This window comes from Phocoena phocoena, chromosome 7, assembly GCF_963924675.1.
Source record: "Phocoena phocoena chromosome 7, mPhoPho1.1, whole genome shotgun sequence".
NCBI lineage: Eukaryota > Metazoa > Chordata > Mammalia > Artiodactyla > Phocoenidae > Phocoena > Phocoena phocoena.
Window position 1 is genome coordinate 108,752,136 of NC_089225.1, and position 15,973 is coordinate 108,768,108.

At 40.0% G+C, this 15,973-nt stretch overlaps 1 protein-coding gene across 4 annotated transcripts in view; it reads right to left on the bottom strand.

Annotated features, from left to right (window-relative positions):
* The window catches only part of USP40 (ubiquitin specific peptidase 40), an 87,467-nt gene that overhangs the window by 21,729 nt on the left and 49,765 nt on the right, over positions 1 to 15,973 (bottom strand). For all 4 annotated transcript variants that reach the window (XM_065880279.1, XM_065880278.1, XM_065880277.1 and 1 more), the window contains 4 exons: positions 13,005 to 13,058; positions 12,155 to 12,243; positions 10,561 to 10,647; positions 185 to 221 (listed from right to left, as the gene is read on the bottom strand). In XM_065880279.1, coding sequence (XP_065736351.1) covers positions 185 to 221; positions 10,561 to 10,647; positions 12,155 to 12,243; positions 13,005 to 13,058 — 267 coding nt within the window. The remainder of the gene's footprint in view (positions 1 to 184; positions 222 to 10,560; positions 10,648 to 12,154; positions 12,244 to 13,004; positions 13,059 to 15,973) is intronic.

Here is a 15,973-nt window from a genome sequence, read left to right on the forward strand (position 1 = left end):
CCAACTAGTTTTCTTTTAGCCTGCAAAAAAGAAACAGGAGAATTATGTACGTATAGAAATGTAAAGCATAACTGACAACCCCGGAGAAAAAGAAAGTTTGAAAAGTTTTCATTAGGCTTATAGAAAATTTATTATAAGTAAAGGATGTGGATAAACTTATGTATCATCATGGTCTATAACTTACCTGAGAGGCCAGATTTCTCCAGCATTACCTTTAAACACTGTAAGAAAACAAAACTATGTTCATTAGTTGTTCTATATCTGAGTTACAGTATTGTAAGAAACACCCTTTTTTGACCCTGGGCCTATCTGAGTCTGATTATATTTAGTAATTCTCAAATAAAGATACACACGATGCAGTGATTAAGTAAGCGCTTCTTAAGGGCTAGGTGGCGCCAACTCAGCAGGGAAAACCAGTTTCCAGTGTTCGCAACCAGGTCTGTCTAAAAGTTCATCCACTTCCAGGACTGCGGTATGATTCCCTTCTTATGAGGACTAACAGTGTATTTTTGACCAGATGTGATTAATTAGGCTGATTTCACAGAACTCTGACTCCTAGAGAAGGAGATTAGCTTTTATTTATCATCTAAGAAACAACTGGTCACACATCAACTCATGAGGGAAGAATGATGCATACTGTGAGCTCATGGCACAATTCAATAAACGAGACACGATTAACAGATGTTTAAACAAAACAAAAATAGTCACAAAAAAACTCCCAACTTCTTGAGGGGAAAAACATTCTTAAATAACTTTAGGGCAAAGGAGTATGTAAAATTTCATTTATACTATAATAGAGCAGAAGGGAGTAGTACAAAGGATGATCACTGCTGCCCTGCTTGGGTCAGGAGAAAAATGGCCAACAATCCAGACATCCCTGGATTAACAGGGGAACATTTAAATAAACTATGAGAGGTCTTAAAACAATTAAAAGGATAAAAGAGATTTATATTTACTGGTCTTAAAAGATCTTTAAAATATTTTAGTGAAACAAAGTTCTGGGATCCCATTTATGATTTTAAAGAAAACCATACAAGTCAAGCTCTTATTTCTACACGTACATACATACCCACACACTGGTACACACACGGCAAAGGTACAGAAGGATACACTCTACTGATGTGGATAAGATTATACTGTCCAATGACAACAGTGACTTCTGGGGAAGCGACAAGAATAGGGTGGTGACCAAGGGGGATTTTTAGTCCCCCCAAAGTTTAAAAAATAAGACTAAATCCACAATTACTTGTCTGATTAAAAATAAAAGAGAGTCTAGAATTAAAGATTGTTTAGAAAATGATGACAATGACAACAGAGTATGTTAAAATAGGGAATGGGGGCTTCCCTGGTGGCGCAGTGGTTCAGAATCCGCCTGCCCATGCAGGGGACATGGGTTCGAGCCCTGGTCCGGGAAGATCCCACATGCCACGAAGCAACTAAGCCCGTGCGCCACAACTGCTGAGCCTGTGCTCTAGAGCCCACAAGGCACAACTACTGAGCCCTCGTGCTGCAACTACTGAAGCCCGTGCGCCTAGAGTCCATGCTGTGCAACAAGAGAAGTCACCGCAGTGAGAAGCCCACACACCGCAACCAAGAGCAGCCCGCTCACCGCGACTAGAGAAAGCCTGTGTGCAGCAACAAAGACCCAACGCTGCCAAAAATAAACAGTAAATAAAATAAATAAATTTATTAAAAAAAAAAAACAGGGAATGGGACCAAAGCCATATTCAAAGGAAACTGCAGTCTCAAAGGCCTCCATTAGTTAAGAAAAACAAGCAACTGAGCATTCAGCCTAACTGTGCTCCAGACAGAGGGAACTGCCGGTGTAAAGGGCTGCTTGAGGAGCAGCACAGTGGCCAACGCGGCCGGAGTAGAGCAAGTGAGAGTGATAGTCAGACTTTTTCTTTTTTTTTTTTTAAGATACCAAAGGGCCAGATCACACAGGGCCTTGCAAGGTCACTTGGGGCTCCCCCCCTCACCCCGAGTGAGATGGGAAAGCAGAGCAGGGTTGTGTGCAGAGGACTGACTGATCTCACACTTTAAAGGATTACTCCACTTCTTTGTAAGAACACACCCTGGGAGGTGTCAGGCTGGAAGGAAGGAGATCGGTTAGGAAGCTGCTGGAATAATCCAGATGAGAGGTGAAGGGGTGACAGCAGTGGAAGGAATAAGATATGATCAGATCCCAGATAAATCTTGATGGCAGAACCAAAACGATTTCCTGAAACACTGGTTCTGAAGTAAGAAAGAAAAGAATCAAAGACAATTTCAAGGTTTTTGGCCTAAGCAAGCAGAAAATGGGAGCCACCGTAATAGAAAAGGGAAATGTGAGTGAAGTATGTTGAGAGATCAGGAGCTCATACACATGAGTATGGCGTCTACGACTTGAGCACGAGGCACTCAGAAGGCAGAGAGAAGAGGAAACACAGACTGAGAACAGGCAGGCCGGAGAGGTGGGAGGAAAACCTAAAGAGCTGCGTTCTTCTCAAAGCAAGTGACAAATGTCATCAAGTATGTCACTGCTGCTGAAAGAGCAAGTAAGATGAAGACCGAGAACTGCTCACTGGACACAGCAACATGGAGGCCACTGACAGCCTTGACGGAGCAGTTTCAGCTGGGGGAAGGGGGGTGGGTGGGCACAGGGAATGACTCTGCCTGCAGTGGGTTCAGGATAGAACAGAAGAAAGACATACACATCGCACCTTTGAAAAGTTTTGTGGTTTCCGTTCTTTGAAACGAAAAAACACTAAAGTTACCCAAGGCCACATCCCAGGCACAAAATGACTAACCATCTTTTCCTCTAAGTAACTGTTGCCCTTCCAATGATATTTCTAGTTCCTCTTCACACTTCCAACTTACAGACATAAATAAGATACTGAATTGCCCCCCAACTCCTGATAGCATCCAATCCAAAATTAGCCCTTATCCCTCCTTACAATCGTCTAGCACAAGTCCAAACCTTATCAGAGACACTCTAATGTCTGATTCCTATGATATGTATCACTGGCTGGCAGTAAGTCAATGATAAACCTTTTTTAAAGCTAAAAAAAACCCCAAAACAAAAAAATGTATTAAAGTTAAAAGGCAAATGAAAACATGGGTAAATATTTACAGCTTGTAACAAAGGGTAAAAAAGCATTTTATTTAAAACATGTTTGGGGACTTCCCTGGTGGCATAGTGGTTAAGAATCCGCCTGCCTATGCAGGGGACGCAGGTTCTAGCCCTGGTCTGGGAAGATCCCACATGCCACGGGGCAACCAAGCCCGTGCGCCACAGCTACTGAGCCTGTGCTCTAGAGCCCTCAAGCCACAACTATTGAGCCCGTGCACAACTACTGAAGCCCACGTGCCTAGAGCCCATGTTCCATAATAAGAGAAGCCACCGCGATGAGAAGCCGGCGCACCATAACGAAGAGTAGCCCCCGCTCGCCGCAACTAGAGAAAACCTGTGTGCAGCAACGAAGACCCAACGCAGCCAAAAATAAATAAATACATTTATTAAAAAATAATAAAAAAAATAAGTTTTATCATGGAGAATTTCACACACATGCAGAGGACAGTAAAATGAACCCTCAAGTGTCCACTGCCAGCCTCAACTCCTGCTGCGGCCAGTCCTGTGTCTGTGCCCCGCCCACTTCCCCTGACTCGCTCCTCACATTCTTTTGAAGCAAATGTCAGGTATCATTTCATTTGATATTCAGTACTCAGCTCTAAAAGATGAAGATTCTTTTAAAAAATGTAACTCTTACATAATTATAATATCTAAAAAAATTAAGAACTCGTAAATAACAAATATTCTGTCTGTTCAAATTTCCTTACTTTCTCTTAAACTGTTACTACAGTTCTTTTGGTTTGAATCAAGGGCCACATAAATTCCATACATTGCACCTACCTGCTATTTCTCCTAAGTCTCCTTTAACCTACAGGCTGTCTCACACTGCAGTTGATTTCTTGAAGAGGAGTTTTCCACTTCAGGACAGTGCTTACTGCAGGCCTGCGGTGCACTTGACAGGTCCCTCTGTCCCCTGTACTTCTTATAAACTGGTACTCAGACCTAGAGGCTTGATCGGACTCAGGTCCAGTTTTCTTTTCTTTTGGCAAGAAGAGCACGGGTATTGTTTTGAACTGCTAAATGTCTGGGTGTTGCTCTTTTGGAGTTGTTAGCAGTTTTTCAGGATCCTTGCTTAGATCCATTAATTCATTAGGAGTTGAAAAACAGTGATAGTCTAAAATTCTTTCTTCGTTTTGTTAGCTGGGATATGCCTATTAAAAACATCTTCTCATTATCTATTTGGTTGATGTGAGGATTTAGTTTGCAAAGAAAAAGATAAATGCTTGACTCTTTCATTTACGGTTCCCTAGCATCCACTACAGGTAAGCAATGAATAGCATATTTTTTAGGATCACTGTGAACTCATGGATTTTATGTATGTGTGAATCAATTTGCATTATTATTCCCACTGAGGTTTAAACTCTTATCTTCAGGTTGGCTCCTGACTCTCTTTGCTGATCCCAGAGGTCTTTGCTAGCTATACTTTTTTCTGTCCTGATAAGATGTTCCAGGCTCATCATACACTTTCCTGACCTAGATACAGAACCAGCCATTACTCCGAGAAGCCCTAGTTCCTCTAGGAAATGGTACTGAGTGACCACAATCTGAATGCTGGGGTGCTTGCTACTACCAGGTTGATCATTGTTTCTATAAGCGATTTCAGGGGACAGAGCTAGTAAAATCATTTTTTGAAGAAAAAATATATCAGGTTCATTCTGACTCTTCTAATTCAAATTCGGGAGCACAGGGACTTCCCTGGTGGTCCAGTGGGTAAGATTCTGTGCTCCCAATGCAGGAGGCCCAGGTTCGATCCCTGGCCAGGGAACTAAGATACTACATGCCACGGGGCAACTAAGCCTGCGCGATCTGGAGCCTGCATGCCGCAACGAAGTGCCTGCATGCTGCAACTAAGACCCAACATAACCAAATGAATAAATAAATAAATAGAATCCACCAGAGGGCAGACAGCAGAAGCAAAAAGAACTACAATCCTGCAGCCTAGGGAAGAAAAACCACATTCACAGAAAGACAGACAAGATGAAAAGGCAGAGGGCTATGTACCAGATGAAGGAACAAGATACAACTCCAGAAAAACAACTAAATGGAGATAGGCAACCTTCCAGAAAAAAGGTTCGGAATAATGATGGTGAAGATGATGCAGGACGTCGAAAAAGAATGGAGGCAAAGATCAAGAAGATGCAAGAAATATTTAACAAAGACCTAGAAGAATGAAAGAACAAACAAACAGAGATGAACAATACAATAACTGAAATGAAAAATACACTAGAAGGAATCAGTAGCAGAATAACTGCGGCAGAAGAACGGATAAGTGATCTGGAAGACAGAATGGTGGAATTCACTGCTGCAAACATAATAAAGAGAAAAGAATGAAAAGAAATGAAGACAGTCTAAGAGACACCTGGGACAACATTACGTGCAACAAGATTCGCATTACAGGGGTCCCAGAAGGAGAAGAGAGAAAGGACCAGAGAAAATATTTGAAGAGAATTATAGATGAAAATTTCCCTACATGGGAAAGGAAATAGCCACCCAAGTCCAGGAAGCACAGAGAGTCCCATACAGGATAAACCCAAGGAGAAACACGCTGAGACACATAGTAATCAAACTGGCAAAAATTAAAGACAAAGAAAAATTATTGAAAGCAGCAAGGGAAAAATGACAAATAACATACAAGGGAACTCCAATAAGGTTAACAGCTGATTTCTCAGCAGAAACTCTACAAGCCAGAAGGGAGTGGCATGACATATTTAAAGTGATGAAAGGGAAGAAACTACAACCAAGATTACTCTACCCAGCAAGGATCTCATTCAGATTCGATGGAGAAATCAAAAGCTTTACAGACAAGCAAAAGCTAAGAAAATTCAGCACCACCAAACCAGCTCTACAACAAATGCTAAAGGAACTTCTCTAAGTGGGAAACACAAGAGAAGAAAAGGACCTACAAAAACAAACCCCAAACAATTATGAAAATGGTAACAGGAACATACATATCGCTAATTACCTTAAACGTGAATGGATTAAATGCTCCAACCAAAAGACACAGGCTTGCTGAATGGATACAAAAACAAGACCCATCTATATTCTGTCTACAAGAGACCCACTTCAGACCCAGGGACACATACAGCCTGAAAGTGACAGGATGGAAAAGGATATTCCATGCAAATGGAAATCAAAAGAAAGCTGGAGTAGCAATACTCATATCAGATAAAATAGACTTTAAAATAAAGAATGTTACAAGAGACAAGGAAGGACACTACATATTGATCAAGGGATCAATCCAAGAAGAAGATATAACAATTATAAATATATATGCACCCAACATAGGAGCACCTCAATACATAAGGCAACTGCTAACAGCTATAAAACAGGAAATCGACAGTAACAAAATAATAGTGGGGGACATTAACACCTCACTTACACCAAGGGACAGATCATCCAAAATGAAAATAAGTAAAGAAACAGAAGCTTTAAATGACACAACAGACCAGATAGATTTAATTAATATTTATAGGACATTCCATCCAAAAACAGATTACACTTTCTTCTCAAGTGTGCATGGAACATTCTCCAGGATAGATCACATCTTGGGTCACAAATCAAGTCTCAGTAAATTTAAGAAAACTGAAATCACATCAAGCATCTTTTCTGACCACAACACTACGAGATTAGAAGTCAATTACAGGGAAAAAACCGTAAATAACACAAACACGTGGAGGCTAAACAATACATTACTAAATAACCAAGAGATCACTGAAGAAATCAAAGAGGAAATCAAAACATACCTAGAGACAAATGACAATGATACACGACAATCCAAAACCTATGGGATGCAGCAAAAGCAGTTCTAAGAGGGAAGTTTATAGCAATGCAAGCCTACCTCAAGAAACAAGAAAAATCTCAAATAAACAATCTAACCTTACACCTAAAAGAACTAGAGAAAGAAGAGCAAACAAAACCCAAAGTTAGCAAAAGGAACAAAATCATAAAGATCAGAGCAGAAATAAATGAAACAGAAACAAAGAAAACAGTAGCAAAGATCAATAAAACTAAAAGCTGGTTCTTTGAGAAGATAAACAAAATTGATAAACCATTAGCCAAACTCAGCAAGGAGGGAGAGGACTCAAATCAATAAAATTAGAAATGAAAAAGGAGAAGTTACAACAAACACTGCAGTAATACAAAGCATCCTAAGAGACTACTACAAGCAACTCTATGCCAATAAAATGGACAACCTGGAAGAAATGGACAGATTCTTAGAAAGGTATAACCTTCCAAGACTGAACCAGGAAGAAATAGAAAACAGAAACAGACCAATCACAAGTAATGAAATTGAAACTGTGATTAAAAATCTTCCAACAAACAAAAGTCCAGGACCAGATGGCTTCACAGGTGAATTCTATCAAATATTTAGAGAAGAGCTAACATCCACCCTTCTCAAACTCTTCCAAAAAATTGCAGAGGAAAGAACACTCCCAAACTCATTCTATGAGGCCACCATCACCCTGATACCAAAACCAGACAAAGATACTACTAAAAAAGAAAATTACAGATCAATATCACTGATGAACAGAGATGCAAAAATCCTCAACAAAATACTAGCAAACAGAATCCAACAACACATTAAAAGGATCATACACCATGATCAAGTGGGATTTATCCCAGGGACGCAAGGATTCTTCAGTATACGCCAATCAATCAACGTGATACACCATATTAACAAACTGCAGGATAAAAACCATGTGATCATCTCAACAGATGCAGAAAAAGCTTTTGACAAAATTCAACACACATTTATGATAAAAACTCTCCAGAAAGTGGGCATAGAGGGAACCTACCTCAACATAATAAAGGCCATATATGACAAACCCACAGCAAACATCATTCTCAATGGTGAAAAACTGAAAGCATTTCCTCTAAGATCAGGAACAAGACAAGGATGTCCACTCTCACCACTATTATTCAACATAGTTTTGGAAGTCATAGCCGCAGCAATCAGAGGAGAAAAAGAAATAAAAGGAATACAAATTGGCAAAGAATTAAAACTGTCACTGTTTGCAAATGACATGATACTACACATAGAGAATCCTAAAGATGCCACCAGAAAACTACTAGAGCGAATCAATGAATCTGGTAAAATTGCAGGATACAAAATTAATGCACAGAAATCTCTTGCATTCCTATACACTAATGATGAAAAATCTGAAAGAGAAATTAAGGGAACCCTCCCATTTGCCATTGCAACAAAAAGAATAAAATACCCAGGAATAAACCTACCGAGGGAGACAAAAGACCTGTATGCAGAAAACTATAAGACACTGATGGAAGAAATTAAAGATGATACAAACAGATGGAGAGATATACCATGTTCTTGGATTGGAAGAATCAATATTGTGAAAATGACTATACTACCCAAAGCAATCTACAGATTCAATGCAATCCCTATCAAATTACCAATGGCATTTTTTTCGGAACTAGAACAAAAACCTTAAAATTTATATGGAGACACAAAAGACCCCGAATAGCCAAAGCAGTCTTGAGGGAAAACAACAGAGCTGGAGGAATCAGACTCCCTGACTTCAGACTATACTACAAAGCTACAGTAATCAAGACACTGGCACAAAAACAGAAATACAGATCAATGCAACAGGATAGAAAGCCCACATATAAACCCACACACCTATGGTCAAGTAATCTATGACAAAGGACGCAAGGATATACATTGGAGAAAAGAGAGTCTCTTCAATAAGTGGTGCTGGGAAAACTGGACAGCTACATGTAAAAGAATGAAATTAGAACACTCCCTAACACCATACACAAAAATAAACTCAAAATGGATTAGAGACCTAAATGTAAGACCAGACACTATAAAACTCTTAGAGGAAAACATAGGAAGAACACTCTTTGATATGAATCACAGCAAGATCTTTTTTGATCCACTTCCTAGAGTAATGGAAATAAAAACAAAAATAAACAAATGGGACCTAATGAAACTTAAATGCTTTTGCACACCAAAGGAAACTACAAACAAGACAAAAAGACAACCCTCAGAATGGGAGAAAATATTTGCAAATGAATCAACGGACAAAGGATTAATCTCCAAGATATATAAACAGCTCATGCAGCTCGATATTAAAAAACATACAACCCAATCCAAAAATGGGCAGAAGACCCAAATAGACATTTCTCCAAAGAAGACATACAGATGGCCAAGAAGCACATGAAAGGCTGCTCAACATCACTAATTATTAGAGAAATGCAAATCAAAACTACCATGAGGTATCACCTCACACCAGTTAGAATGGGCAACCCACTACTGGGCATATACCCAGAGAAAACCATAATTCAAAAAGACACATACACCCCAACGTTCACTGCAGCACTATTTACCACAGCCAGGTCATGGAAGCAACCTAAATGCCCATCGACAGATGAATGGATAAAGAAGATGTGGTACATATATACAATGGAATATTACTCAGCCATAAAAAGGAAGGAAATTGGGTCATTTGTAGAGACATGGATGAATCTAGAGACTGTCATACAGAGTGAAATAAGTCAGAAAGAGAAAAACAAATAGTGCATATTAATGCATACATGTGGAACCTAGAAAAATGGTACAGATGAACCAGTTTGCAGGGCAGAAATATAGACACAGATTTAGAGAACATATGGACACCAAGGGCAGAAAGCAGCGGGGCAGGGGGTGGTGGTGGTGGGATGAATTGGGAGATTGGGATTGACATGTATATATTAATATGTATAAAATGGATAACTAATAAGAACCTGCTGTATAAAAAAAATAAAATTTTATTTAAAAAATTTAAATTATAAACAAACAAATAAATAAATATTAAAAAAAGAAGTCCACACACAACTAAAGATCACGCATGCCGCAACGGAGATTCCCACATGGTGCAGCCAAAATAAATAAATAAGTAAATAAACAAGCAAACAAATAAATACTTAAAACAAACCTAAAAACAAATTCAGGAGTACAGGCTTTCTTTAACCACACTGATGTTATCTGCCTCTCCATTTTCCAAGACTGAAAGTCCCCGTTCTCAGTGACATTAACCTAATTGTTTGCTTTATCACACACACACATTCACACCTGTGTGTGAGATGTGTGTACACATAATGTAGAAACAGCAGAAGGAAATATGCCAAAATGTTAACATTAGTGGGATAAGGGATAATGAGGGGTTTTAATTCTTTTCTTTTAACCCATTTTTATATATCCCAAATTTCTACAATAAACATGCATTATTAGTAGTCAGACAAGAAAAAGGAATAATCTTATTTTTAAAACCACAGCTGGCTCACCACCTTTCAAGCAATCCAAACTATTCTTTTATTGAATACATAGAATTCTTTAATGCATATTATGTAAACCCTACCCTTAGGATCTCAAAATCCTAACACAGGTTCCCACTGCTCCCCATACCAAACACCCACAGACCCCGGCCACCCAAAGTAAAATTCCTTACATCTCTCACAGATATTGTTTCTTCTACTATGATCTCCATCTCTGTCCCAGGCTGAACATCGCTCCCCACAGCGAAAAACAGGAACAGCTAAGATCAAGATAGAGTTATAAATGCAATTTAATTTGAATTTCAAAATTCTATAAATGTATTATTTATTTTCAAAACCAGAAAGCCAATGGTCATAAAACTTTAATAAAAATCTCAAATTATGGGGGCTTCCCTGGTGGCGCAGTGGTTGACAGTCCGCCTGCCGATGCAGCGGACACGGGTTCGCGCCCCGGTCCGGGAAGATCCCACATGCTGCGGAGCGGCTGGGCCCGTGAGCCATGGCCGCTGAGCCTGTGCGTCCGGAGCCTGTGCTCCGCAATGGGAGAGGCCGCAACAGTGAGAGGCCCGTGTACCGCAAAAAAAAAAAAAAAAAATCGAATTATGTGAAAACAAGTCTATGTTGGGTATTTTAAAGTTACAATTTAAACAATAATCTTGACTACCTAGAAATGTAAGGTTCTTTATCACCAATGTTTTTACTCCTCAGAAACATCTCTCACAGACATTATTTATTCTAGTATGACCTCCATCTCTCTCTCAGTCATTCCTCAAAGAGATTTGCAATTACTATACACTATAAGCATTAACTGTGTTTTTTCTGAGTCATTAGTTTGCGCTCTTATTTTCCGTCCAGAGGTCCCAGATACTTTAACTCCCTGGAACACACAGGAAAAATGTAAATCTGATCTCGTCAATTCAGTTCTTTACAGCCTTATGTTTCCTTTCTAACTCAACCGCACTTGTCACGTTTTTTCTCCTATGATCTTGTCATGCACTACTATTTGTTAGAGTTTGGGGAAGAACAAATTAAAGGGGAGGTAGTTGGGAAAACTAATGAAGTGGATTAGTTCCATATCAGGGATCTAGGAGCCATGGGGATCCTGATATGAGTTTAGCTTATCATGATACAGAGTCTTAACAGTAAGGACTTCATTATGGCTTTTGGACTGTAATGAAAGTTTATTGAGTAGGTAGGGTTCTAGGCAAAGGTCAACCTGATAGTATTCTGTAAATAAAATGAATGCCGATAAAGAAACATCTGCTGTGAGTCTATGATATTATTGCAGGGAGTAATTAAGTTCAAACTCAGTACACTGTATTTCATTAAATCTGAAGTGCTGCCAGCTGTTACTTATTATTTTATGCACTACTAAGAAAGGAAGCATAGCGTCAGGTCCAGTGCAGGATGCCACCGACTGTAAGATGCATCTCAACCTCACAGATGTTAAAATATAGGAGAACAAGTGTACATTTCAGAACTTATGAATTATGGTGGTTGAAACTGGTGGCCACTCAACTTTAAAGATCTCCCTTAACCACGAAATTTTCACAGAAAAACCACCTTATGAATATACCTTGACATAGTATTTTTGACTTAAACACAGAGAACTACATGGATGTATTCCTAAATAAAAGGTATCATTTAAGGAAAAGAAGAATTTTAAGAAAAACAGTATTACTGCAGTAGTTAAGGAATGAATCATACAATTAAGAACTTCTGATCATGGTAAGGTTGGTTTGGGTCTGTCAGGTGATCTCCTTTTACCTGAGAAGAAGTTGGTGCTTTTCCAGGACACAGTCCCAATGAACTCCCCATCTTCAATTCTGCTTCCTTCAAAGTATAATTGTCTGGCACTAAAAAGAATTTTGATAACATGGTAAATGTTATTAATTCCTACCTTTGGGCAAACTACTACACTGAAATCAGCCTTTCTTTGTAAATCAAGAATGTTAAGAAAGAAAAGAACTAAGTTATACTCCATGCAAAAGGATTTTACACAGTTATGTTTGATCTTAGATTTTCTCTCTCTAGGACGTATACTCTTGTTATCTGTACAGCAATGCTAAGAAATAAGAGGGAGCTATGAATGTTCTAGATTCATACTTAACAAAAGAGAGCTGTTGTCTGCGTGGATAATGTAACATTCTGAATTGATTCATGCATAATGGACTAGCTTCTTCCAAGTTTAAAGCTGCTACGGTGACTACCATCAAAAGAGTAAATTAAGTCTAATGACAAGATGTGTTACAGAGGTAAGAACCAAGGCTCTGGTTACTGTGATAACTGGTATCACGATGAAATCAGCAAAACAAATAAAAAACTTTGATAATAAATCTAGAAAGATACAACTAGGGCAAAACCATGACTAAAATGCGTGTCAGCTAATCAGAAAGACAGGTGTCTTCCTTTAGAAAACAGAAGTGTTTGATTTTTGGTTAGGACTGTCTGTAATTCACAAGGAAGACACCTGGGTGAAAGTCTGTTCTATAAACCAGTTTCTAAAAGGTAACTTAAGAATATTAGGTATTGGAAGTCACTGTTTAAGGTAAAAGTGTTGAGAAAGATAGGTGGCATGAGTAGGTGCCAGCTTTTGAAGGCTACCAAAAAGATTTACCTGGACAAAGAAGCTTCCCGTTTCTATCAATAGGCCTCAAACAGCTGTCCTCGGCTATAAATAAAAAGATGCTGGTTAGTGCAGCAAACAAAGAAAATCAAAGAGAGATGCTATCCTGTGTTAATTAGCAGGAAGCTAAAAAAAACAAAAAAACAAGCAAAAAAACCCAACAACAAAAAAACACGTACAGGCAGTCTTCCCTTTGCACAGCAGTGCAGGACCTTAAGAACACCTGTGCAAGTTGAAACTGTGCACAGAAACCTTAAAAAAACATTATGATTGTACCACGACTTTTAAAATTTTTTGTCAAAACATTAAAAACTCTGTCAGTTATACATGTACAGTGAAATAAAAAAATAGCAGACTAATATTTACACTGTAATTTCAAACACTACAGAGGGCTTCTCTGGTGGCACAAAGGTTAAGAATCTGACTGCCAATGCAGGGGACACGGGTTTGAGCCCTGGTCCGGGAAGATCCCACATGCCGTGGAGCAACTAAGCCCGGGCGTCACAACTACTGAGCCTGTGCTTTAGGGCCCGCGAGCCACAGCTACTGAGCCCACATGCTGCAACTACTGAAGCCCATGAGCCTAGATCCCGTGCTCCGCAACAAGAGATGCCACCGCAGTGAGAAGCCCGTGCACCGCAACGAAGAGCAGCCTCCACTCGCCACAACTAGAGAAAGCCCGCGCGCAGCAACCGAGACCCAACACAGACAAAAATAATAGATTAAAAAAAGAAAACACTACAGACACTGAGAATTAAAATGTTTTCTTTGTAAAAAACACAAGAATAGTTTAAACAGGGATTGCTTCTGTCTCGTAGAGCTTGCAGTACAGGGTGAACATCTTCTCTAGCCCCTAATGATAATCTACGTTTGGATCAGCTTCCAGTATTTTGTTTTGTACTTTCAATTTCATGAAATATCTCCAAGAGCTCCTTTAATATGAAGTTTTTCTGCCAGCGTCGACTCCTCTGGGATATCTTCATATACTTTTCATCACAACCACTTTCCTCACTCCTGTGAGTTTATGTTAAGTTCCTCTGGCTGCACATCTGGATTCTCTCAAATGACAGCAGTGCCAGCATTCCCACAGCCAGCTATTTCTGCTACAGCTCCATATACTTTTGTTTCTCTCTCTTTTTTTAATATATTTACTTATTTATTTATTTTTTGGCTGTGCTGGGCCTTTTGTGGCTGCGTGCGACTTTCTCCAGTTGCAGTGAGCGGGGGCTGCTCTTCGTTGTGGTGTGTGGGCTTCTCATTGCAGTGGCTTCTCTTGTTGCGGAGCACAGGCTCTAGGCGCATGGGCTTCAGTAGTTGTGGCTCTTGGGCTCTAGAGTGCAGGCTCAGTAGTTGTGGCGCACGGGCTTAGTTGCTCTGCGGCATGTGGGATCTTCCCGGACCAGGGCTCGAACCCGTGTCCCCTGCATTGGCAGGCAAATTCTTAACCACTGTGCCACAAGGGAAGTCCCATACACTTCTGTTTCTCTCCTGCACTTTCACCATTGTTGGCTACTTCGATTATCCATTCTTGTAAAATGTTACCTGAGTTTACCACTGGGAGAAAAGGAGGCAATAAACCACACACTTTGCTGTCTACGTGGTGAAATTAATAGCAGCTATGCACTGACCAATCACTGACAGGCTTTAAAGAGTGAAGTAACTGGCCACTGACCATGATGTACATGTTATTTCACAGTGATCTGTAGACTAAAGAGCTAGTAGCAAAGTTTGTGCTTTATGCAATTACTCAGTTAATATCCAGTGGCAGCTGAAATCTGAACCATGCTGCTGGGTAACGGTGATGAACGGTGGCAACTGAAATTCATGTGTATTAGAGCTACACAGACTCTGCCTAGATTTAAAATAAGTTAGGTGATTTTTATGCTTAGTTACTAGTAAATGGATTAGGGCCAGTATGCCCTGTTTTTGAGGATGCAAAGACTCCTGCTTTGTGGGAAGAAGTATATTAGGTTTTAATTCCAAACAATTCTTACCAAGTTGCATAGGAGGTGGGGGAATTCAAAGGGGTGGAGGCTTCTGAGAGGGCAGGAATGCCATGGGCCTTAGAAGTTCTATCTTTATCTGAACAGAACAGAATCTCTTTGAGATTCCTGAGTTCTAGCCCTTATACTACAGTAATGTGAAGTCAGCATGGAATTCTAATACAAACTCCTTGACAACTGAAACAGCTTATGTAAAAGAGTTCTCCAATTTAAAAAATGTTAATTTAAAATACTGTTTTTTAAAAAAATTCTCACTTTCATTCAACACACACCATGTATCTTCTATGTGCCAGGCACTGTCCTAGAAGCTCACAATAAGAAAAACAGCCATGGACTCTGCCCGCAAAGAGCCTCATCTAATGGGGGAGGTGGACATTCATAACACAAAACACAGGCAGTTACAGTGTAAGTGCTACGAAGGGAAGGACAGGGCGTTAGAGTACGAGACACAGATTAACTGAGATTGTGTAGCCAGGGATGACGGAAATAACATTTCAGCTGAGACCAAATGAGTGACTGAAGTTAGCAGATGAAGAGTAAAGGGAACAGAGTTCAAAAAAGATTACAGGACTAAGAAGTCGCAGGGGGGCTTCCCTGGTGGTACAGTGGTTAAGAATCCACCTGCCGATGCAGGGGACATGGGTCTGATCCCTGGTCCGGGAAGATCCCACAGGCTGCGGAGGAACTAAGCCCGTGAGCCACAGCTACAGACCCTGCGCTCTAGAGCCCGGGAGCCACAACTACTGAAGCCTGTGTGCCTAGAGCCCAAGCTCCGTAACAAGAGAAGCCACCACAGTGAAGAGCAGCCCCCGCTCTCCACAACTAGAGAAAGCCCACGCGCTGAAACAAAGACCCAACGCAGCCAAAAATAAATATGTAAAAACAAAAAAAACCAAAAAACCTCCCTGTCCTTTAAAAAAGAAAAAAAGAAGTCTCGGGAGTGGAAAAGAGCCTGTG